The sequence below is a fragment of the Micromys minutus genome (genome assembly GCF_963924665.1).
Source record: "Micromys minutus genome assembly, chromosome: 1".
NCBI lineage: Eukaryota > Metazoa > Chordata > Mammalia > Rodentia > Muridae > Micromys > Micromys minutus.
Genome location: NC_137969.1, coordinates 201,764,628 through 201,789,405, shown reverse-complemented (window position 1 = coordinate 201,789,405; position 24,778 = coordinate 201,764,628). Strand labels below are relative to the sequence as shown.

The 24,778-nt window shown below is 43.6% G+C and overlaps 1 protein-coding gene across 1 annotated transcript; it reads left to right on the top strand.

Annotated features, from left to right (window-relative positions):
* Positions 1 to 14,560: 14,560 nt before the first annotated feature.
* NKX2-8 (NK2 homeobox 8) lies at positions 14,561 to 15,899 on the top strand (the record flags this gene model as incomplete). Its single annotated transcript, XM_080937847.1, has 2 exons — positions 14,561 to 14,708; positions 15,349 to 15,899. 2 exons carry the CDS (start codon positions 14,561 to 14,563, stop codon positions 15,897 to 15,899), a joined length of 699 nt encoding a protein of 232 aa, XP_080793973.1.
* Between the last annotated feature and the right edge of the window lie 8,879 nt (positions 15,900 to 24,778).

The window sequence follows — 24,778 nt, the reverse complement described above, 5'->3', positions numbered from 1 at the left end:
TGATTACTTTATATAGGTCTACAACAAATAAAAGCAAGTCTGGCAGGAAGAAATATGAAGTGTGCATCTGAGAGAGGAAAAGAATACTAGGGAGGTGAATGGGGCAGCTAAGGTATATTTCAGAGATGCTGTGATGGATGAAATTAGCACTATTAATACCTCCCTGCTCTGCTACAAAAAAAAGACAAACTTCTCTCAGGACAAGACCCCACACAGCTAAAGCTTTAATTTATGAAAGGAAAGAGCCTAAGAGTTTTCTCCCAAAAACTAATCACATATGAAGTCTGCTACTCAGGAGGTCTGAGGGAGTGAGGGCCCAAACTGACAGTCAAACTTTCCATGTGGAGCTGGATTTGGAGGCAAAAAAGATGCAAGATTTAGAGGACTGTAAATTTCTTCTTGTGGTTTCTGAAAGCCACTGAGGCCAGGCAATGTGTAGCAAAGTTGGCGTGTCCATGAGACGACCCTGAGAGGCCATCATGTGAATCTATAAAGAAGAAACCTGAGTTGTGATGGAGCAAGAGACCCTAAGATGTTGGTGATTCATTGAGACATGTGCCAAGGAGAGCTGTTGGTGGGAAGCAGAACACCCAAGGGAGAGCTGTATGTTGCAGACAAAGCTAGAGGGCCAGGGTCTGGTATAAGCTCTTTCAAAATAAATCACCAGGTACTGTACACAGAGCTGCAGGATCTGGGGTTTGTCCTGCTGTCTTTTGGTCCCGCTTTGATCCAGTTTTTTCTCACTATGCCCCAATTTTTCCCTTTTGAAGTGGGGATGTATATCATGTGCCATTGAATGGTGAGGCGTGTCCTTGAAAAAAAATATTAGTGATATCCAAGTTTATTCTTCTCCCTCTTTTTCTTGGATCCATAATGTAAAATTCTTTGCTGAGTTGCCTTGCCCTAAAACTACGAAGCCAGCTGACTGTCAAATAACCCCTCTCAAACTGTAAGCCAAGGAAAAACTATTTTCTTTGCACACTGTCTCAGATACTCTGCCATACTAACTAAAGCAGACTAACATTGGTTCTTCACAGTTGCAATTAGTTAAGATGAAGTCATACTGAACTAAGAGTTCTAACTAAAATGTCTGATGTTATCCCTTGAAGAGGAGACAACAGGGGCTGGGTATTTAGCTCAGTGGCAAAGAGGAGGAGGGAGGGTGGGAACAGATGTGGGTGGGAGGAGGCCGAGGAAGATGAAGACAGCAATGAAGATGGCAGCAGGTGAAAGCTCTTAAGTCCACATGGCAGAAGGAAAGGACTGACTGCTGCCAGTTGTCCTCTGACTGCCACATTGCAACATGGAGACACACAGAAAGAGAGAAAGAAGGAAAGAAAGAAAGAAAGAAAGAAAGAAAGAAAGAAAGAAAGAAAGAAAGAAGAGAAAGAAAGGAAGGAAGGAAGGAAGGAAGGAAGGAAGGAAAGAAAGAAAGAAAGAAAGAAAGAAAGAAAGAAAGAAAGAAAGAAAGAAGGGAAGGAGGGAGGAAGAAGGAAGGAAGGAGAAAGGAAGGAAGGAGAAAGGAAGGAAGAAAAGTAGGAAGGAAGGAAGAAGAAAGAAAGGAAAGAAGAAAGAAGGAAGGAAGCAAGGAAGCAAGGAGGAAAGAAGAAAGAAGAAGGGAAGGAAGGAAGAAAGGAAGGAAGAAAAAATTAAAGAAGGAACAGAGAAGGAAGGAGGAAGGAAGGAAGAAGAAAGGAAGGAAGGAAGAAAAAAGGAAGAAAGAACAAAGAAGGAAGGATGAAGGAAGAAAGAAGAGAGGAAGGAGGAAGGAAGGAAGAAAAAGGGAGAAGAAAAAAGGAAGAAGGAAGAAAAAAATGAGATAGAAGTAAGGACTGAGAGTTTGCCTAGAATACAAAAGGCCCTGAGTTTGATCCTAGGCACTGCAAAAAGAAGATGAGGGAGAGTGGGAACAGATGTGGGTGGGGGGAGGCCAAGGAATGATGAAGACAGCAATGAAGATGGCAGCACGAAATTACACGGTAAAGGATACCAAGCATCGCCAGCAAGCACCAGAACAAGCGAAGGACAAGAAGAGACACTTTCCAAGGAGCTCTAAAAGATGCAAAGTCCTGCTCATATTAAGCACAAGATTTCATTACGTCGCCATAACTGGCCTGGAGTATTCTGTGTAGACCAGGCTGGCCTCAAAAGCATGGAGACCCACTTGCTGCTGTTTCCAGAATATGAGGTTAAAGGTGAGCGTCACTAAGCCTGACTCTGCCCACAGCTTGATCTCACACTTCTCACCCCCAGAACTACTAGAAAACCAATATATGTTGTTTTTTGAAAATTTTGAAACTATTATTTTGATCAATTAATTAACTAATTAATTATTAGTGGGATGCATGAAAGTGTAGAGGTCAAAGAACAACTTTCAGTAGTAGGTCTTTGCTCTCTACGTGTTGAAGCTGCTCTCTTTTGTTTCTGAAGTGTATTTCAAACTAGCTGGACCAAAGCTTTCAGCTGATTCTCATTCTAAATCCTTGTAGGAATTCCAGGACACATACAGCTTTTTACATAAGTTCTGGGCCTCAGAGAGCTCATTTAGGTCACCAGGCAAACTCTGACTGCTGAGCCATCTCCACCACCCTAAAATACACAAAATGTTCCTATTTTATTACTTGTTCTAATGAAAGCAGAACAATTATATACATTTTGAGCAGGGTGGAGTCTCACTACATATTCCTGGCTTGTCTAGAACTAGCCATGTAGACCAGACTAGTCTGCAAATCGAACTCAGAGATTCACCCACCTCTAACTCCAGAGATGCTAGGATTAAAAGTATGTGCCCTGTGCCTAGCCTAAATATTTTATATTTTTAAAAAACTTTCTCAGTATACTATACCTACACATTTAGTAATCCACACTTTTAAGGAACGAAATATTATTTATTTGGAAACTGTCTATATCAAGTTACAAAACAAAGAATATTTGCTAATTATTCTAAAATTTTTCACTGCTAAAGACACGCATTCAGTGCAAATAACCGTAAGGAAATTCACCCTGCTTGTATAGAACATTTCCTGAAATGCACTAGCCAGCCAGACACCCTTATTTTAAAACTTTTGCCCCTTTCTAATTAAATTAGTCATTATTTAGACGTTCTAGAATTACAAAAATCAGGTAGCATTTTGAACAAAATGTCCCTTTTTCAGTTCTCTAGGACACATAAAACTCTAAGCATGAGAAAGTTCAGTTTTCCATTTATTTACAGTCTTTATCAAGCAAATAATATTCATATTTTGAATTATGCAAATAAGCATTTACATGATAAATCGTAATTGCTCTCAGACAGCTGTTTATAATTGGGTAAATGAGACACACTTTAAATTGTCTAAATACATACTTACCCATGTTTACATATTTATACACTAGACTGTTAACTGTTCTGAATCAGCTCTCATCACCTATTGTGCCTTTCTCAGTTCAAGGGGAGAGAACTTCGCTCTGAAAGTCCAAGGACTGCCTTTCTTCCAAAGCCATCCTCTCTTTCTAATCTGCCTGCGGCATCCCACAATACTTCAAGCAGGAAGTGGTGTTGTACTGTTCCTTTGGGAGGATGGAATTAGCCCACACTTATATGCACACCTAATTAGGTTCACTAGAGCAACATACAGCTATAATTCTTTATGATGCAATGTGCCATCTAAAGCAATCCATTTGTGTCATATTCAGTTCTTTTGTTTTTCAAGATGGGTTTTTCTGTGTAGCCCTGGCTATCCTGGAACTCACACTCTAGACCAGGCTGGGCTTGAATTCAGAGATGTGTCTGCCTCTGCTTCCTTGAATACTGGGATTAAAGGTGTATGCCACCAGGCAGCTCAGTAATTTATTTTTGTACTAACAACTCCCTCTCAGAAATAAAGACTATTTTTGAGACTACAAAGGCTATGCAGAGGTGGTGTCTGAAGAGGCTTACAATGCAGGAAGAAAGGGGAATTTATCACATTTAAAATATTCAAGGAGCAACTAGGAGAAAAACACTTTGGACTACTGTAGACTTAGATTTTTCAAAGCCGACTTTAATCACAGTTTTTTTGTTTGTTTGTTTGTTTGTTTGTTTACACTTCAACCTTCCTTCTATCCCACCACTCACCAGAGTTTGGAAAAAAGAAAAATTAATAGAAAACAGGAGTTATGGAAACACTCTTCGGGGGTGATTCCAATCTTTGTTTTTAGCAGCCCAGTCCACTAGTAAAACACCAAACACAAATAAGCAGAGGCAGTACAGCCTACTCTGCAAACAGCAAACACAGATCAGTTCAGAAGAAACATCAAGACTCCACAGATTGGCATGAGCCCGAGGAAGCAGCAAGAGGCATCCAGAATATCTCCAGAAGTTCTTAGATAGTTCTGAGTTTCTCTCTATGAAGTTACAACAGGTGAAAAGCAGCAGAGAAAGCAAGGTGGATCGATGCAAAAGTGTCTTCAGCAAAGACCAGCCTCGGTGAAGCCTATTAAAGACCAGCAAAGAGTTCCTGCGCGTCAGCCACTGTCCACTGGGTTACACTTAGACCCAACATCACATGTCCTCTCACCAAGCAACTGGTCTCTCAGCAAAACATCTTCTCACGTGTCTGCTTCAGCAAAACGTCCTCTTATAGGACACTGTCCAGAAAAACATCACACGACACAGTGTGTTTCAGAGATCTCCACTTTAGACTGCAGAGTGGGGTAGGATGTGTGTCCTGAGCTTTAAGAGTAGGCTGGCAGAGAGCTCAGTCCTCCCTGCAGTCCTAACTCTCCAGACTCTGGAAAGCAGGCACAGGGGAGGAAAAGAAAAACAAAACAACAAAGCTCTTTCCAGGTCATTTGCACTTCTTCCAGGAAAAGCACTGTGAGCAGCAGCCTCCTTCCTCTTCATGATTGTTCCCAGTGGGCAAAACTTCTTAATCTGACTGCATTTCCCTCTGCTTTTCTTAAGCAATCAGTAGTGATGTTTCTGTTCCTCTCTAGACAAATATGCTTATTTCTAATCCATCTGAGTCTATACTTCCATACTGCTTCATGTGTGCTGAAGAGAAAGGACTTCACTAGATGTTCTGGGTGAATCAAGATGATGCAAATACCACTTCAGGGCTTCACACACTAGGAGGCACACATCCTGAGACACAGATTCTTGGTTGGGGTACCTGCAGAAGCCCTAAACATTACAGCATCAGAGCTCCCTCTAATTACAGAAGCATGGTGAGAGTGCAGATTTACCAGACAAGGAGCAGGGCCTGGAGCTGAACGCCTGAAGTTGAAGGGTAGGCAGCAGTCTAGATTTAAGAAACTTCTTCCACAGAAGGCATCTGCCTTATTCTGTAAGGGAAAGAGAAGCTACTTCTGACTCAGTGTAGGGAAGGCTTAAGTGGAAAGAGTCATGGGCTAAAGAAATCTGAGCTCCCAATCTGGCTCTTGAAATATTGCTCAAATCATCCACATTTCTTTTGTCTCTCTGTGTGTCTCTGCGTCTATGTCTGTCTGTCTGTCTGTCTGTCTGTCTGTCTGTCTCTCTCTCTCTCTCTCTCTGTGTGTGTGTGTGTGTTCTCTCTCTCTCTCTCTCTCTCTCTCTCTCTCTCTCTCTCTCTCTCTCTCTGTGTGTGTGTGTGTGTGTGTGTGTGTGTGTGTACATGTGTTTTCTTCTGGAAAAGAAGGAGTAAGCTAAAGTTCTTTTCAGTTACGTGACCTGATGAACCTAAAAATATCACAGGATATTATAAGGGCAAAACTCAATTTCTCCTTCTATATCTCACTTCCCCAAATCCATTAGTATAAAAGCAATAATTATATAAAGTGTATTTATATAGTTGAGGCTTATATAGTAAAATATAAAAGCAATAGAAGAGCAATAAATAACAATAATGTGCTTACTAAGTGTGGAAGAGCACTGTTCCTGCTTTACCTGTAATCCTTCACTAACAACCAGAACACCTTATTTCCATTTTATATGTAAAGAAACCGGTATAAGGTACAACTTGACTCAGGCTGTATTGTGTGATGCAGATTTTAAACCTAGTTACAGTCTGTCCATGTGATGTCAAAATGTGGTGGCTGTTGGGAAGAAAACTCAGGTTGCAGGTCTGGGCATTCCTTACGTTTGACTAGATCAGTCTTAGTGTTAGCTCATGCCTGGTGCTCAGGAGTCACATACCGTATACTTGTGGATTACAATTTTAATTTGTGCCTCAAGAGAGACCCGAGAAAGCAGCTATGTGGGTGGCAGCTTTGCAGTGGGGATGCAGGGCTTGTATATTTGTGTAATTCAATTGACTCGAGTCTAGTTACTGCTCATCCGTCTCAGTCATAGGCTTCATTTTCTCCAAGAATGTGACAGCTGGCCACAGCAGCCAGCAAGCAGACCTATTGATATTTTCCTTGTTCTTGGAAGAAAAAAAATGTCTGTGGATACAATGTAGCATGGGACGAGACAATTTTCTGTCCATCCTGATAGGACCCTGGGTGGCTAGCCTAGCTAAACCGCAGGCTCCAGGTCGCTGTCAGCCTCCAGAATTGACTGGAATCACCTTGGGTGGTCGCTCAGAAGCCCATTGTGCACGTGGGGCTTTCTGCCTATTGACATTAGGGGATGCACCCCCACCTTCCCTTTGTTTGGTCCCCCGATTTAAGACTCATTTGTTCTCAGTGGCTTTTAACTGGTTTTCAGTCTATGTTCATTGCTAAGGAGATTTAACTGTAAAAACTGCACCTTTTAAAAGGGTTTCTGTGGCACCCAATTAGCCTTGTAAGGGACTAAGTTGTTTGGAAACAAATATAACTCAAATCATGTGAAATCCCACTTGTTGGTCACTGAGATTCGAACAAAATCCCAACAAGATTTGGAGACATTCATTGCTGTTCCTACACCAATGTCTAAAAGCTGCAGGCCCCAGGCCCTTAAGCTGGTATCTGAACAGAACCACAAAGCCATCTCTCTGCTTCCTGGTGGGTATTGCAGTCCACAAATGTTCAAACTCACTGCACCATGTTTTTTTGGTACCTTCCAGCTGGGAAAGGCAGTCTAGCTTAGCTTTTCCAGATCACCAAACCCCCTGTTCTTTCAGTTTGTCCCCTGTACCTCCATTCACACAGCTACCTCACATCGGTTAGGGACACTAGCCCTCACAGGTGTTACACCCCATCTCTGGCTGCCCTTAGGAATGTACGTGTGATCAGAAGGCAAATTTACAAGGGAAGGCTTGCCCACCATATTGTGTAACTCCTAGTATCTGGGCTGCTGCTGGGCTTAGTGATGGAAGATAAGTTTGTACCGTGTAAGGAGTAGAATGCTTAGCCCCCCATCATATTTGATTTGCTTCTTCTACAGTTGTTTTGGAGCTTAAGCCTTTGGCTTAAAGCATCCAGGGTAGAAGGTGCATTTATTAAAAAACAATGTCTAATTCTCAGCAATCACTCTGTGGTATGCTCCATTCATTTGAGAACAACACACTTGCAAACAGTCCCTCTTACACATGCATTTTTTTTTTGCCACATTTTCCCCTTGTGACTCAGAAAGTTCTCATGAAGGAAGTCAGAACTGAAAGAGAGTAGTTTTAGGAACACAAATTTTCATAGGAAATATTGATTACCAAGAAACAGCGATCCCAGAAATTAAAAATGGCTTATCTGATAAACAGCTACTGTCCAGCTGAAACAGATCTTCTGTTTAAACAGGATACAATAGAGCAACCCTACAGAGAGACCTTGTCTGCTCCTTTTTGATAATATTCCACAACTGTTTATGACTTTCGGAACAATCAGGAAGTCTGCTTTCCCTTCTGTGTGTAACCACACTGTTGCTTTCTTTATGGTATCTACCTTAAAAGAATAAGATTTTGACTTCATTCAAATAGCAAAACCAAAGAAGCAACTATCATGCAAAACCCTCGAACACATGCCTCCACTTAGACACACTTCCAATGACCAAGTGAACAGCTGTGTTTGGATTACAGGCCCCAAATATGTGTATCTTGATGCTGCGACCATCTAGACTAGTCCGGTATGAGCCGGCAGGGCAAATGAGCAGTGAAGACACCCTGCCCAGGGTGGGCGTGTCAGTCACTGATCCTTATTGCTCGTACTTCGCGTGGACTGTGGCAGAGGAGGGCTGGAAGGAAGAGGGGCTGGAAACGAGAGCTTGCCAAAAAAGGTGGAGTAGGAAAAACTGGAAGTTTCCTGGGGTGCCTTCCCCTTCCTCCGGTTTCTGTGACAAAGCAGTGATGTTTCAAGGATACACCAGTTGTATTTAAGAAGGGGGTAATTATACAAGAAATGCTTTGCTCAGGAAAAGAAACTCTGGGGTTTTATGTTTCCCTTAAAGTTCCAATCAACTCAGAAAAATATACATATGTATTAATAATAATTACCTTAGAGATGATGAAACTATTCTTCTTTAAAGCCATCTGTAAAACCTATTGTTTTTGCCAGACATGAAAATTGTATTAAATACATAGTACATATATATTGTAGGATTTGGGAGATTATGCTTGAATCAAGTAATTTCTAAGTTATTTCCTACCTGGAATAAGTCCAGTGTACAAGTAATTGTCTTCTGTTGGTTTGGTTGATGTGGATGGTAAAGATATTTTTGTTTGTTGTGACTTATTTATTGGTTGGTTGGTTGGCTAGTTCAAGAAAAGACAAACAGAAACAACAAATTCCTAGAAGTCTAAACACCTTTCTTCATCCCTGTCTTTGATAAAGCTAAACCTACAATGCAGTGTTTAGCCTTGTGGTTTACATGTGCATTTGCCTGTGGGTTCCGGAGGCAGTTTCCATGGTAAGCTCCTGTGCACAGAAGCAGGGTGAGTGGAATGTCTCTTCCAGTGAGGGACTTTCCCTGACTGTGATAAAGGCCAAGAGCCTCCTCTACACAAGCAATTGAAAAACAGAGCACGAAGGACATTTTTATTTTGTGTTGTTTCCTTTGTGTGGTATGTGACTTCGGTGTAAACACACATTTAATCAAGAGCACAAGGGCAGCCACCTATGCTTTGTAAGGAATTCCCAGAGCTTCAGGAAAACTGAGTGTTTTTCCCCCATTTTGTTGCAGGACATTTTTCCCACCTCCCCTTGGATAAGAAGAAAGATTTTTTCAAAGGACAATTGAAGAGTAAATTAAACAGCACAACTTGAAAGAGTTTGGAAGCCAAAGTTAACCTATTCTGGATGGTTTTAAAAATATAAAACCTCAGGGGGAAAAGAACTGCTGTCATGTAGAATACTCCATCCATAATTTTCTCCCCTGAAGTCGGCAGATCAGGGAGACTGTAGCTTTAACTGAGCTTCCTTTTCATTAGCCTTATCCAGGATACCCACAGTATCCACCGTATCCACTGTCCTCTCTAATACTGTCTATGAAGGGGCTCCCCCTCCTCTGGTGCTACCATAGTCTGTCTTCAAGGCTTCCTAAACTCCAGTTCTTCAGCCTAATCTATCCTAACTCTGGATGAACTGCAGGGTAAGTATGCAGTGACACTTTCTCAAATGTTCAAAACCTAAAGTGACATTCTTGCCAGTGCTGTCAAGGTAGAATATGTGAATCTTTAGTCCTTGAGAAGCTGCTTTAATAAAATATCAACAAACCCTTATTCAGAATGACCAGTTTGGTGTGTAGTTTTAATTGCTGCCAATAAAAAGAATTATATTTTACTTGAACAACGTGCAGTACAGTTTTGAAGTTGACCTCAAAACAGAGCGAAGCTGCTTTTAAGGGCCTCATTACAATGGTTTTATACAATGGTAGCTTGGTTTTGTTGCTTTAAAGGCTTCAACTGAAGTGCTAGTGGTTGGTTTTCAGCATGCACAGTAAATTAATCTGTGCAAGGCACTGGTCATAAAACGTGGTCTGGGGTCCATCTTCCATGCCCATACATAACGCTATAGGCAGCCCATAGAACACTAAGTGTTATCTTCTCTATATATAACACCAAGTGTGACTGATCCAAGGCCTGGATCTTTTGTTATGTAAAACACATTAAGAATTATATATTTTATAATATATATTTATACCAGTCAAATTATATATGTGTGTGTAATCTATAATATAATTTACTTATTTATAGCAGTTAACTTTATATTTATACATTTTACAAAGTACCTTTAACAAAAAAAAATTAAACAAAAGTAAGAATTCTAGACTAGACGAATACTGTCTGGCATACTACCTCTCCACATTGTGTAGTTATCTTGATTCTGACAATTTACAAATCATGTCAGCACAAATACTTTTACGCAACTGAAGGCATAAAAATAATCAGAATAGCTAATAAATAAACCAGTTTTAAAAATTAAAAACTTGTTTGTTGAGTTTTTAAGAAGTGGAGTGCAGGGGCATTTAATTAAACACAGTTTTAAATTGACAGAAACATTTTACTGAACACACACACATATACATATATAATGCATGTATAGTGACTACTTAATCTACTGGATGGATGTAAGAGAAAAAGGAAAACCCTTTCCCCACAGACCAGGAACAACCGCAGCAGCAATAAAGAAACCTGATTTTAGGACACTTCATGTAGAGCATCTCATATCTTATTACTTGACACTAAGCAATAAAATCTAGAGCCAACTTTAAAGATGGACCGAATTCCTAGCCTGCAAGTAACCACTGCCATTGTCATCTGGGTGTGTATTATCCACACAGCTCAGAAAAAACTGCAGCTAGGCTGGGAATACCGCCAAGCGATCATTAACCATTAAGAGAGAGATTTTTTCATCAAGGCAACTAGTTTTTAAAGTGAAAGGTAAGGAGATCTGATTCTTTAAATGCTGTCTTTCTCATCTATCATACAACTAACCCAGATCCTCCTCTGATGCTTCTTTGGGTGACGAAGAACCATTTTTACTTTCCTTTTGCTGTTTTTTTTTTTTTTTTTAAAAATATGTATTTGTTTTATGTGAGTACACAGTAACTGTCTTCACACACCAGAAGAGGGCATCAGATCCCATTACAAATGGTCGTAAGCCACCATGTGGTTGCTGGGAATTGAACTCAGGACCTCTGGAAGAGGAGCAGCCAGTTTAACCAACAACTGATAAAGAGGGAAAGTAGTTGCTGTGAGGAAAAATGCCCTGGTAGTGGAGGGTCCTCCATCTGCCAGAAGGATTCCACAGCATTGCCTCTCCCCAGCTCTGTTCAGAGTTTCAGGAATCTATGAAGCAGAAAAAGAAGAAAGAGAAAAAAGGATTAAAAGACACAGTGTGAGATACAGACACAATTTTCCCCCAAAAGATGAAAATACTTTCATTTCACTTCGGAACTTCCTAGTCTTAACTTCTTAAGCACCTGCTGGGATGAGCTTTCTGGGTAAGACTTGAAATGTGGGAATGGCTCAAACATTCTCACCAGATCAGACCCCCAAAGATTAAAACTTACTCCAGTTAGATTGTACTAAACCCAACTGCAGAGAAACAAACCCTGACGATTAAGTAATAATACTCACACACTGTACCGCATTGCAGACTAAAACACCATCCAACATTTGAAAATATAGGGGAAAATGCCCCATATGACAGATGTTAATTTGTAATTAATTCCAAGAATCTCTGTGTATGGGGCTGGGGAAGGATCCATACAAATATATCTCTGATGTGCAAAAAGTCATGGTCTTCTTACTCTGTTCCTTCTGGCCTGGAGTCCAAAAAAGCATAGTCTATGCTTTTTTTGAGGTAAAGAGGCAGGGAAGAAATTCTCTTCCTCTAAGTATTGTCTCCTCTCTTCCATTTTTTTTTTTTTTTTTTTTTTTTTTTTCAGGAGGCACAGTTTGCCTGGGACAACCTCCTTGGGTGTTTTTGGGTGCATACTCTGGGAAAGAATGAATGTAAACTTTCAGAAAAGGATGCCCAGAAGAATATCCAAGGATGTGTTTGAGCAGGAAAATGACTGAGCTCTGTATGGCCAAGAAGTCTGGGTTCCCCAGGACAAATCCATGCACACAAGGCCAAGGCGGAAGAGTATGAAGCAGGAAGTGATATTAAGAACGCACCCCAAACCCAAGTTCTCTCCCAGAATACAACAGCTACAAAGGGGGTGGGAAGCGCAGGAGCCAAACTCTGAGAGGAAAAGCAAATATTTGATGCTGAAGAGAGCTCTTAAGGGCTGAAGAGTGTCATTTACTTTTTTTCTACACATCAGTGTGGTCTTAGAATGTTAAATAGATTAAAAGGCTAAGAGAGGTCAGTCACCCCAAGGAAGACTCTTTGCGCACTTCCTAACCTGGATCTTCCTAAAATTGTTGAATTCGGGGCCGCAATCATCGGGAGAATCCTTCACAAACTGAAGAGTTGACACCTCGACTCCTGGAATGTCTTGCAAGGTGGATCAGAGTGTACTGACAAGGAGTCAGAGCATAGATGGGTCAGAGAAATTTGAAAGGGAATGAGAGTCTGAAACTAATGGCCTAAGAAATTACCAAATCTATTCGTCTTGAGGGAGAGCTGTGGGGGGGGGGGGGCAGGGGGAAGGCGGGAGTGGGGGTGGGGAAGAAGGCAGATCTGAGAGAATCTCAAGACTGGCTATTTTGCCAGAGGCAGAGCTAGGATGCAGGTTTCCAGGCTTCAGGCCTCACCTGGCACAGCTTCCAAGTTCCCAGGGTCTTGGAATCTACACTCAGGCTTCCCAAAGCTCTACAGCCTCCCCTCCGCCAAACCTCTGGCCCCCGCTCGAGTTTTCTCTGCAGCGAGGTCAGCACAGTCATTTCAATTTAATCTCATTTAAAAAGACATAACTAATAAATCTATTGCCAGGGCCACAGAAAGACGGCCAGCAGAGTTGATCGATCTCCCAATCCCATTGAATCCCATTGAAAACCATGACAACACGGGACAAGCTCCGATTTATCCCAGCGAGCTAAAGCGCATTGTGAGCAGACGTCAATCATGCATTATTCCGGACTGAACAAATGCAAAATCTTTGCTGGAACAAATGCTTCCAACAGGTCCGGGCGTCCCAGCTCCATTTCCCCTTTGTTTGTGGCCTAGCAGTTGGCCTGTAGTGGGCTATCCTCCGCCCGACCACCCAGAGCGCGGTTCCACCTCAGGCGGCTTGGTAGGGCTGCAGCTGGGGGAGTGGGACAGACTGGGAGGGGGTGGGGAGGCGGTGGGAGCGCCATGCCCTTATCAGGTTCGAATTCATCCCCAGCAAAGCCAGGTTTTTAGGTGCAGCTACCCAAATGTAGTTTCCATCTCTGAAATTTAGAAACCTGATAGCCAAATAACTATATGGATGGAAAGAGCCTGCAGTCAGGCGCGCTAGACTGAAACCAGAGGAAAGCTAGAGGCCAACAGAATATGCTTGCTCCTGCCAGATTCTGCCCTCTCCTACCCATTCCGCGCCTTCCACGTGGATCATTCCATCTGTGTTCTGTTGGGGACTAGAGGATCTGGGAGAATTCCGCCTGGCATAATTCTTTTTATAGGCAGGTCTGATGCTTATTCTGCCTATTCGCCCATCCTGATTGCCAGGCCGGGCAGCTGTGTTGTGGTCTGCTACAAGCAAGCAGCAGTGAGCAACACAGACCACTGCGTCCCTGCTATGCTGCTAACTCGGAAACTGGCACTGACTTTGGTGACACTGAGATGGGGCACAAGGGAAGCCGGAGTGGTTTGATAGGCCGCCCTAAAAGTGCTACCACCCTTGGGTCCTTGAATGGAGGAGCTCAACCACAGAGTGCCAGACTCAGGACCATAGAGGCAGACCTATATGGGCATTTCGGAACCTGGACTTTGGCTGTCTCTATTTTTGTCGGCCTCAGGAGACAGACAGACACAGACCCGGGCTCTCCCGCAGACTCCCAGCCCTTTCAGACTTTGTGTGGGTTGCTGGTGTGTGTGTAGGGGTGAGGGCGCTCCTGCAAAACCTGTGCCCCAGACAACTGGAAAGACCAGGCCATCCTCTGCTACTTAAGGGATGCTACCAAAAAAAAAAAAAAAAAAAAAAAAAAAAAAAAAAAAAAAGTGTGCCAGTTTAATGTATGTATGAATCACTTTCCAAATAATATGAAAAACTACCATTCCAGAAAGCAAGCACCAGAACAAAACAAACAAGGAATAATAAGTCGCCCCACCCTTCCCAGCTCTACTACCCAGCCCAGGCCCCATGTCAGCCCAAGAGAAGGAAGCTAGGGCTCGGTTGGGAGGACCATGGTCACTGTTCGCCACCCAAGATGTTATTCACTGGTAACAATCCCCATTATTTATCCCCACTTTGGTCTAATCAGACAATTGCTAATACCAGGCCTGCTTCCTGCGACCTCTGGGAGGTAGCCTTGCAGAGGGGGGTGGGTGTCGGGCGGGGCGGGGCAGGGGCGGAGATGGCACCTTCCGGACTTGCCCCGGCTTCGCTCCAGCACTCATTCAGGTACTTAAGGCCCTGGACACCCGGATCGCGGCTTTCAAAGCCCACCGAGTGGCAAGGGCTGTTTATATAAACGGATTCCTCAGCAAAAGCGCTGACATCCTGAGGAGAGCGCATGGCGAGCGCCTCCCACTTCCATCCTTAGGAACTGCGTCCCCAGCCGACCCCGGCTTCCTAGCCTGCTCTGTCCCCCCCACCATCTTTCCCTCCTCGGCCATGGCCACCTCTGGACGCCTCGGCTTCACTGTGCGCAGCCTCCTGAATTTACCTGAACAGGACGCACAGCCCAGGGTGAGACGCGAGCAACAGACGTGCATTCCTCAGACCGCCGCCTGGCTGGAGTCGGAGCGCAGCCACTACCCGTGTGAGTGAGCCAGTACTGCGGCAGTGTGGGGGGGAGGGGGTGGAGGTGGAACCCAGCCAAGACTCTGGGTTCAGGGACAGAAAGTGGAAATCACAACCCAGAGTCAGTTTTCTTCGACCCTAGAGCAAGCGCGAGGCTCTGTGGTCCTCAGACTGACAGGTGGTGCGTCCCGGTCCCCCACGGTGCGTCCTGAGACTAGATCCCTGGGCCTGGACTGCTTAGGAGAGTAGTGGTTTTGGTGTTTGGTGATCCGAGAAGGTCGGGATATTTAGAGATTTGAAACACGTTCCTTTGGTGTCCCAGGGCTTTGCAAACTTGGTCAAAACAGAGGTGGCCAGTATTGGCGACCCAACTTGTGGAAAACTAGTCGGCCAGCTCAGCTGCTGCTGCGACTCCTTTAAAAGGACCTCAGGGTGAATTTCTCCTGGGCCTCATCTCCGGTCTGCTGATTACTTAGTAGTATGGATGAGGTCGTAAGAGTAAGGGACGTGGGTACCACGTGAATCCAGAAAAGCAAGTGGCTTACAAAACCGAGAGCAAGGGGCTGGGGACTCCAGGTGGAGGACAGGGTGAGAGACCAGTCTCAGACACTCTAGGAGGCTGGCCTCTCACCAGGCGATGTCTGCTTTGTGGTTTCCAGCCTCGGATGAGAGCGGCCTTGAGACAAGCCCTGCAGACTCGTCGCCACAGCTGCCTTCCCTCGGGCGGGCGTCCCCTGGCTCGGATGCTGAGAAGAGGAGGAAGCGGCGGGTGCTGTTCTCCAAGGCCCAGACCTTGGAGTTGGAGCGGCGCTTTCGGCAGCAGCGCTACCTGTCGGCGCCCGAGCGGGAACAGCTGGCTAGACTTCTGCGCCTCACGCCCACGCAGGTCAAGATCTGGTTCCAGAACCACCGCTACAAGCTGAAGCGTGGTCGAGCGCCAGGGGTCACGGAGTCTTCCGACGTGGCAGCATCGGCTGATCTGCACGCCGCTCCCGGGCTGCTGCGCCGCGTAGTGGTACCCGTGCTGGTTCACGACCGGCCACCGTGCAACAGCGGCAGGGGTGAGGAGACCCAGGACAAGTGCAGCGCACGCCCGGCCACTGCCTGCCCAGTGCAGGGCTACGCCGCCTTCGGACCAGGCTCGGCGCTAGGCTTCTTCCCTGCCTACCAGCACTTAGCATCACCAGCTCTGGTCTCCTGGAACTGGTGAGACTGCCGCGGGGTGCCTAAAGCCACCCTAGACATGGGACATTGCTGTTTGACCCACCGCAGTAGAGCTACAGCCGCACCAAAGTCAGGAGATGACCCTAACAGTAGCACTTCTTGTGTCCTGGATCATTGGCTTGCCCTAACCAGCAAACAAAAAGTCACACACAAGGGACTTTCTCCAAGACTTCCGATTGTTGTCCCACCGCGAATCTCAGAGCTAGGTTTTATTTCTTGAACGTTATTTGTATATTTTTAAATAGTGAGTTGTATGAAGCAACGTATTTTTTAAAGAAATGAAATAAGAATGTTTTGCCTCTTGATTTGTGGTACTGGATTATACTATGGAGGGTTGGGTCCCAGACACTCCTGCCGTTAAAGGAATGGGAACTGGTTTCCCTTGACTGGAGGTGGGAAGACCCTTTACCTTGAGGCCCACCGGTTATACTGTAGATCCGAAGGAAGTCCCAACAAAACTTTGGGGGTGGGGGAAGGGAGTGGAGGGAGGCAACTGAAGCAAATCTGGGGGTCGATCAACTGGTGGAGTCTCTTCAGAGTGAAGCTGGTGATTCTTTAGTCTCTGACTCAAAGACTCAAAGTGCATCCTGCCCGGAAAGCAGGGTCCTGGCTCAAGGCTGTTTCTAGAACTTGGGGACTGAGGAGCTTGCAACCAAGAAACTTGGACCCTACAGTTAATGCTTCAATATGCTGTTTCCTGCCTCCTCTACCTGACAGTGGTGGGGCTGGATAAGGAGGGTAGTGAAGAAATAAAAAGGCCATCGGAATGACAGATCAAGGGTCAAGGGCGTTGCTTCCAGGCTCCGCTAGGGGAAGAGGACGGCCTGTGAGATTTGGTAATGTTATGTTGGGGTGTGATCAGCTAGTAGGAGTCTGATAAGCAGTGCTCACACCAAATGATTTCCTTTCCTTCCAGACCTCGGTTCGCACCTGTTCTTTTCCTGGATATATAGAGAGGAAGGACCTCCGGGGCAGGCAGTCACATCTCCAAAGCTGTGACCTTATTTCCGGAAACCCACTTCAGAAAGATGAGAGGAGAGAGGTGTTCAGTTGGTCCAGAAACAGGGTCAAGGCCCCTGATGAGGTCTGAAGGACAGTCACTGGGGCTTGGAAAAGAAAGGTCCTTGCTTTCTTGTCCAAGCAGGAAGAGGAGGAGGAGGCAAGGTTGTCACCTGGGATGGGGGTGGGTGGATGGTACATTTGAGTCTCAGCTGCCTGTCACCTTGTCTTCCATATGGATGTAGCTATCTTAGAAGAATCTCCATCCTTAAACCTCCTTTTGTGCTGGATACTGAAAAAGGCATTGTCAGGCCTAAAAAGGACCAAGACAAAATCCTCACTGTTTCAATTCAGAACTCTGTTTAATCAGTCCCTGGAGACAATGTAGTGGGTGTTAGAAAGGACAATGGTATCTTTTTAAACCTTGTGGCCTTCAGGAAGACAAAGGGCTTGAATTTTATGGGTTTACAACTTCAATTAGAATAGTGCCAATGTGCATGGGAGATTATCAAATTTGTATCATAAAACCCCTTTCTAACAGATGATTGGGAGGGAGGGAGCCCCTACATTGTAAGACATATATTGGGACCTGCAGGAGCTTCTCTGTTAAACTTGGCCAAGCAGATGTGAGAGAAAAAGAGGAAGGGATTTCTGGGGGAAGGTCTGAGTTGGGATTTGTAGCTGACCATGTGCTTGGCTCTTCCATGCTTTTCCTGCATGAGTAGGAGAGAGTTAAGAAGAGACCAGTTCAGCAGATCTTAGACCCTGTGAATTTGGGATGGTCTATAAATTCGAAGTCTGCAGAATAAAGAGATCGGGTCAGAAGGGAGGCTGACTTAACCAGGAGGGTGTGGGGGAAAGTGTATTCACAGGCAGACTCATCATGATCCTAAATGGTGAGCCAAATTAGAGTCATGGGGTTAGAGTCACAGTAGGATTGAGCCAGTGAGCCAACTGTGAGTCTTTCTCTGCATTGTTTGCCATTGGCCAGAAAGCCCTTCCTTTAGAAATAAAAGACCTCATGGAAAGAGGGAAATGCTTTCACACCCCACCGCCTTGTGGGTTGGCATATTTCTGGGCTATTGTGCCCATACCTATAAGATAGAAAAATGTCCATTTCCGTTGGGTTCCAAAAACCTGAATCACTGGTTCTGACACAAGCAGCATCCGTGTCCTTTCTGTCAACAGCTGTGAAGAGAGTGGGGGGGGTTACCTCCACACATCTCCACGGGGGCTCCTTCCCCACAGCAAGTATCTGACCCTGCCATCTATCATGGATATTACAAGGCAGATTCACACTCAGAAAACTTAGTGAACTTGGCTGTGTTTCCAGGTACACTCACAGCTGATCTCACAGAAACCTTACACACACACACACACGCACACACACACAGGGTGTCTGGGAGATCTTGTTTTACTGGCAAGAAACAGGCACAAAGTAATTATAAACATCAAAGGACCTTACTTTAACTCATATTTAGCCACCCTCCAAGCTTCCCCTAAGTAGGACGGTTGTTACCTTGTATATATATTATGCAACCCTCATACCTATAGACAGGCTGAGAGAGCAAGCTGTACTGTACTGTATACAACTCAGGGCCACTCCTGAAGCTGCTCACAAAGTCCACTGACTTGTTAACACATAACTGTCCCCTGTGTGCCGGAGATAGTCCAAAGATTTTTACATCTAACAGTACGTTCAGCCCTCAAGAGATAGTATTGCCCACCCCACCTTCATATGTGTGTGTTAAGGTCAAAGAGATTGTAAGTAGTTAGTCTAGGGTTAAGTGGTAGGTTGAGAATGCTAGATCATATGTATGCATGTGCTTGTGCATACATGTGTGTGTGCACACTCACACACTCGTCCTCATGTGTGCATGTGATGGGCATGTGCACATGTAGGTATGAATGTTCAGTGTTTATATGTGCATGTGGAGGGGAGGCCAGAGGTTACTGCCAGGTGTCTTCTTTAAGGTCTTTTCTACCTGTGTCTGTAAGACAGGGTCTCTCACTGAGCATGGAATTCCCTGACTCAGCTGGTCTGGATGGCAGTCACCCCCCAGGAATCCAGAAATCCCCCTGCTGTTATGCGAATACACATAACAAAGGACATCACTAACTGAGCCATCTCACATGAACCACATGGTGGCAATTATTTTTGCAGTCTTTTGTTTTAGGATTTTCATTTAACAACCTTGGTTATCTTCTATTGATGTTTCCTTAAGGACGTGTTCTTTAGCATCTTTCTGTCTCTGTCTGTTTTGTCTCCACCAACCCTATCTCACAAACCTCCCGCTTTGGGACACTTTGTGTTCCCCTGTCTGTGTGCATGAATTCTTGTCTCTCTGTCAGCAAGATGGAGTTCCTGTACAGGTCATGGCATTCTGTGACTATGACTTACTTTTCAGAAAACAAAAACAAACAAACAAACAAACAAACAAATCTGCTGCCACTGCACTGACATCAGCTGCAAACTCACTGTTCAGTAGTGCTGTTGCTGACTCTGGAAAGCTTCTTGAAGCTGTTCCCAACCCCCATGCCCACTCCCGGTGGTGGAGCTGAGTGACTCTGGCTAACTTAGTCCTTTCCTTTCTTGGTCTTCAATTTAATCTTTATTATTAAATATCATCCTCTTCACATTCTCTCGAGTTCCTTCCATTGTAAACATTTTCCCTTCTTCTCACTTAAATCTCTTGCCGGCCGGAGATTGCAATTTTCACTTCAATTTTCTTTCCTTGTTGTTCAGAAGATCTTACATCTTAGCACATCTCTTATCTGGCCAATTTAGCACTTTAGTATCTTAGATAATGTGCTGCTGTAGGGTTAGAAAGAAGTTATTTGAGCCCAGGTTAACCTACACCTTCGCTTTTAACAATGGAGTTTTATTATTCCCTTGCCTTGGTCGATATAATTCATTAGCCTCTCTGTCTCTCTTTCTGGCCCCTCTCTGTGTGTGTATCTCTTTCTTTTCTCTCTACACACGCACAGACATACACATTAATGCAATTTTGCCTTGTAAATAAAATAGACAAGCATGTGGCTGTAGACTTGATATGGGTGAATATGGTTAACTCTTTGTCTGCCGTGAATGTTTTAGCTCAACAGAGTAAGTTGTCCGTGAATATGAATAACAGTCAACGTTGCATTTAGAGGAAGTCGGGTCCCCGCTTCCAGGCACAGCAGTTCCTGCAGATGTGGTTATATTACTTAGTGTTCAACATCTGCCTGAGAATTCATCCCTCAGGAGCACTTAGATTCCCAATCCATTCTGGAGGTAGAGACTTCCAAACAGCTCCTTAATTGTTAACAGAATTCCACTTCTGCACCTGTTTACCTCTCTCTTGTCCCCTGGACACATGCACAATACCGAAAAGCATTTAACAATAACCAAAAGGCATTCTCCTTTTCTCCTTGTGCCCGTCACTTATGTTACTCAGTCTGTAAGTTCACCAAAGAAGGTGAACAATGATTCGCTGCTGAGCCCTGCAGTGATGATTTGGCTTTCCAGGGAGACCAAGAAGAGTTGTGTGGCTATTGATTGAACAGACCAGTGCTTCTCCTATACCAGCTCCTTTCCAAATGTCCAAGTTAGGGGTTCTCAGATTTTTCAGTTGTGTCTAACACTAAAACACAAGCCATAGTGTTTAGTCTGAAAAAAAAATAGCATTACAAATTAGAAGTAAAAAGATGTTTTCACATTAATAACCTGCCTTGTGGACAAACAAAAACAAAAATGAACAGAACCCCCAAACCCCTCTAGATCTCTTTTGAGGCTGTGCAATTGCAAAACCCGCTGCTGTTCTGCATAACTTCAGTGAGCAGGGTGTGACCGAGGGGACATCTGAGCAACTGGTCATGCATAACATCCTCCTGTATTCCTACTGGGTGGTCTTGTATGAGGAACAGGTTTTTAAATGCCTTCCTTCAGCTAAAACCTCTGAATTAGACCCTCTCTTTTCTACTCTTAATACCCAATCACCCTGTCCTCCTTTTCTTCTGTTCCTCTTTCTCTAGCCTGGGGACTGGATAGGATATTTGGAAGAATTCTCCTGGAAGAGGAATGTAGTCTGTTTGCAAATTAAACTGTGACAAAGTGTCAAAAAGATCCATCCACAGGGCCCTCGACTCTCACCTAAGAAGCCTTCTTTCTGTTGTATCTTCCCCTGAAGCTTTGCAGAAGGATAGTGCACTAAGGAGCAATTCCTCCGGCCCTAAAGAAGTCATCAGCCTCCGTTTAAATGACCTCTTGGGAGGTAAATTCTCAGCTAGAGGCAATCCTGAAACCATAAGCTCTCAGGATCTGAAGCATTCACATAGGCAGAAGAGCAGATACAACAGAATTCAGATGTAGAATATGAGTCAGGAAATGCCAGGGATGATGAAGAAGGTGGGAGTTAGGGGAGTGCTGGGGAAACAGAAAGATGGTGAGCAAAGAAACAGTTACTGGCTGTTTTACTGCCTAATCTCAGGAATAGCCTCATGGATCTGTCTGAATACAGCACCCAGCCAGTTCCCTGCCAGAGACATTTCACATTTAACTCAAGTTAAGATGAAGAGGTAGAGCGGATTTTTCTGCCGTGCATCTGTGTGGGTAGAACATAAGGCCTACCGTCTTATTAGCTTGGGGCTATATGGAGCACAGGGAATTAACAAAACACAAAAAAGCTACTAGAAAAATTTCCAGACGAAACCATAAATATCTTCCATCCTTCACTGAGCTTGTTGATTGGGGGGGAAAAAGTACATGTATTCTCAAATAATTTATGTATGCCTGGCAACAAAATGATCTAAGTCCGATAACTACATTTAATTATATCATTATAAAATGCATATGATATGCATGTTAGTGGGTGTGGACACCTTGGAAGTTTTTTCTTTAAAGAGAAAAATCTCTTATGATCCTGTTTTTCTCGTTCTGAAAATGACATTTTTTTTCTCACTAAGATAATAGAGAGAGCTCAGAAATATATAAGTAACCTATGTTGCTAATTCTAGTGATCTTCACATAACATTTGTTTTCTCGTCGAAGATGTAATGAATCCGAGACTCTGGTAAATTGTTAAAAAGTGAAAAGGGGAAATCTCATCTGTATCACTGCAAACTATGACCATCAAGAGAAAAGGCTGGGGTCAAATTGGCTTAGAAAGAACAATTCCCCTTTCTTCCTCTGTTTCCTCTTCTCTGTAGTCTCAGACATTCCCCATCTATCATGAGTCATGCACTGGGAATAGTAGCACTTGGTTTTTGCCATTAACAAGGTAAAAGCCAAACTACGACCCTAAAAAGAGGATATGAAGAAAAGGAGCTGCTTGCTTCCTTTTTGGCCAGATAGGCGTTTAAACAAGACTCTGAGGTTTCTGGAAAGAGTCTATATAGGTGCGAGACAATTACCCTCCTGAAAGCTCCACATTGAAAACACACAGCTCTGAAGTCTTAGCACATAATGAATTTTAAACTGAGCTTAGGATGCTTTTGGTTGCTCCCAGTACCTCTGGGGGGAAAGTTGCAATGTGTATCAGTTTAGCTTCTTCCCCTAATTGTCTCCACAGAGTGCCAGAGCAACTTGATTTGTATACTGCAGAGACTAAGAAAGCTGCTGACATAGAGGTATCTGGGCTTCCAGGAAGCAGCAACTGATGATGCTTGGGGGGAGAGAAGGCTAGACCATTCTATTCGCACACAACTAAATGACTGGTCTTATTTTAAATGTTTCATTCACTACTGTGAACAACATGAAAATAATTTGTGCAGCAAAGGAACCAGTCAACAAAAAGAAAGACATCTTACAGAATTGAAGAAAACACAAGATATATAAATGTGTGTGTATGTCTGTGTGTGTGTGTGTGTGTGTGTGTGTGTGTGTCTGTGTGTATGTGCAATATCCTAAATATATGAGGGGCTTATACCTCTCAATAGCTAAGCAACAATTATACAATGGTAACAATAAATGCATATAACAAAAAGACTTGAATTGGCATCCCAAAACAAACACAGATGCTCAACCAGTATATTAAAAGATACTCAACATTACAATCATCAGAGAAAAGTAAATCAAATCACTGTAAAATATTAACCTTTGCTTATTAGTACAATGGTTTATCAAAAGGGGGGATAGAGATAGATGGCTTAGTGAATGGAGATGCTTTCTACCAAGCCTAACAACCTGAGTTTGTTCCCTAGGTTCCACATGGTGGAAAGAGAAAGCAGAGGCCTGTGAGTTGTCCTCTGACCTGCATACATGCATCGAGTTCTGTATAACACACACACACACACACACACACACACACACACTGAATAAATATAATATTTTTTTAAAAATCAATAAACTGAAAATATGCAGAAGAACTTGTGCTGCTGTTAAAAATAGAAGTTATTATACCCATTATGAAATTTCATATTCCTCAACCATGAGCAGAAGAAGCAAATCCTGTCACAACATTGACAAACCTGAGGACACTAAGCTAAGTGAGACAAGATGGAGGGAGAGAGGCAAATGCTATATTCTTTCTTTTATATGTGGAGTCTAAAGAAATCAGATTCATAGAAACGGATGAGGATGGTGGTTACCAGGCACCAGAAACTTGGAGACATCTGTGATGGTGAGCTGCTCAAAGGGAACAGGCGGTCACTCTGTATAGCAAGAATGGTAATAGAGTAATTAACTTGATTGTGGTAAACCAACTGCACATTTACTATCTTGAACATTCCTCTTTTTTTTTTTTTTTTTGTCATTTTAACTTTCTTTAAAAAGTAAGTCATTGTTTTATGTAAGGAAGACAAAGGCCAGACTCATCTACCAAATGTATACATTTATTCTTTTAATCTTTTCAGTTGAATCTTATGAAGCCCAATGAAGCCTCCCTGTGTCTGCTTTACCTGGGCCAGACTCTTCCATAGCTGTGGTACCCGCTCACCGTTGCCTTGCAGCAGGAGAGAGTGTGTAGTTATTATCCACAAAGTCTTGGCCTCAGTCCCTCAAACTGAAAGAGTTTCCTTGTCTTCCTTTTCTAAGAAATCTTTGCCAAGATCTTTGTTTTTCATTTCTTTCCCCTCCTTCCCTTCCTTCCCTCCCCTCTCTCTCCTTTCTTTCTCCTCTTCTTCTTCGCCCTCCTTCTCTTTTGAGACAGGATATTATAAAATCAGGACAAAATCTTAGATTGTCATGAAACTCAAAATTCCCCTATGTATTGGGGTTTCCAGGTGTGAACCACCACACACAGACAAACGTTCATGTGTTTATAGGTTTGGGACCTACAGTCATGTACAGGGAGTAAACTGTGTTTCCGTTCCTTAGCTATAACATCCTGCCTTGGAACATTTTGAGCATGCTTTGCTAGAAAATGCTCTCCATACAAGTCATGAAACTCTCTTGCTTTCTTCAAGTGTTTTTTATTTCTAAGATCATGTCTACATAGATTTTTCTGAACTAGTTCGAAGAAAAATAAGGAATTCCCAAGGGTCCATCCATCTAAAGACAACTGTCCTGGAACTCACTCTGAAGGCCCGGATGGCCTCAGACTCATAGATCTCTGCCTTCCTCTGCCTCCCAAGCACCGGGATTAAAGGTGTGCACCACTTCAGCTCTGATAATCCCTTTTCATTTAAGTTCCTGTGCACCAAGAAATCTTTAATTACACAAGGACATAGAGAGCTTTCATTTATATCTTATATTTAGATATGCAACCCAAATAATATCTAGGTCTTTAACTCACTAATTTTTGTTGGGAAATAAAACTTGAGATTTCTTTCTATTGACATACCCAGTCCCTTTCTCAGTTTGTCTCCCTACACTTTGCGGTCCCAACTGTTACCATAGTGAGCATCCAATTGTTTAAACATCCTACTTTGATATCCCTGTGCCTTCGT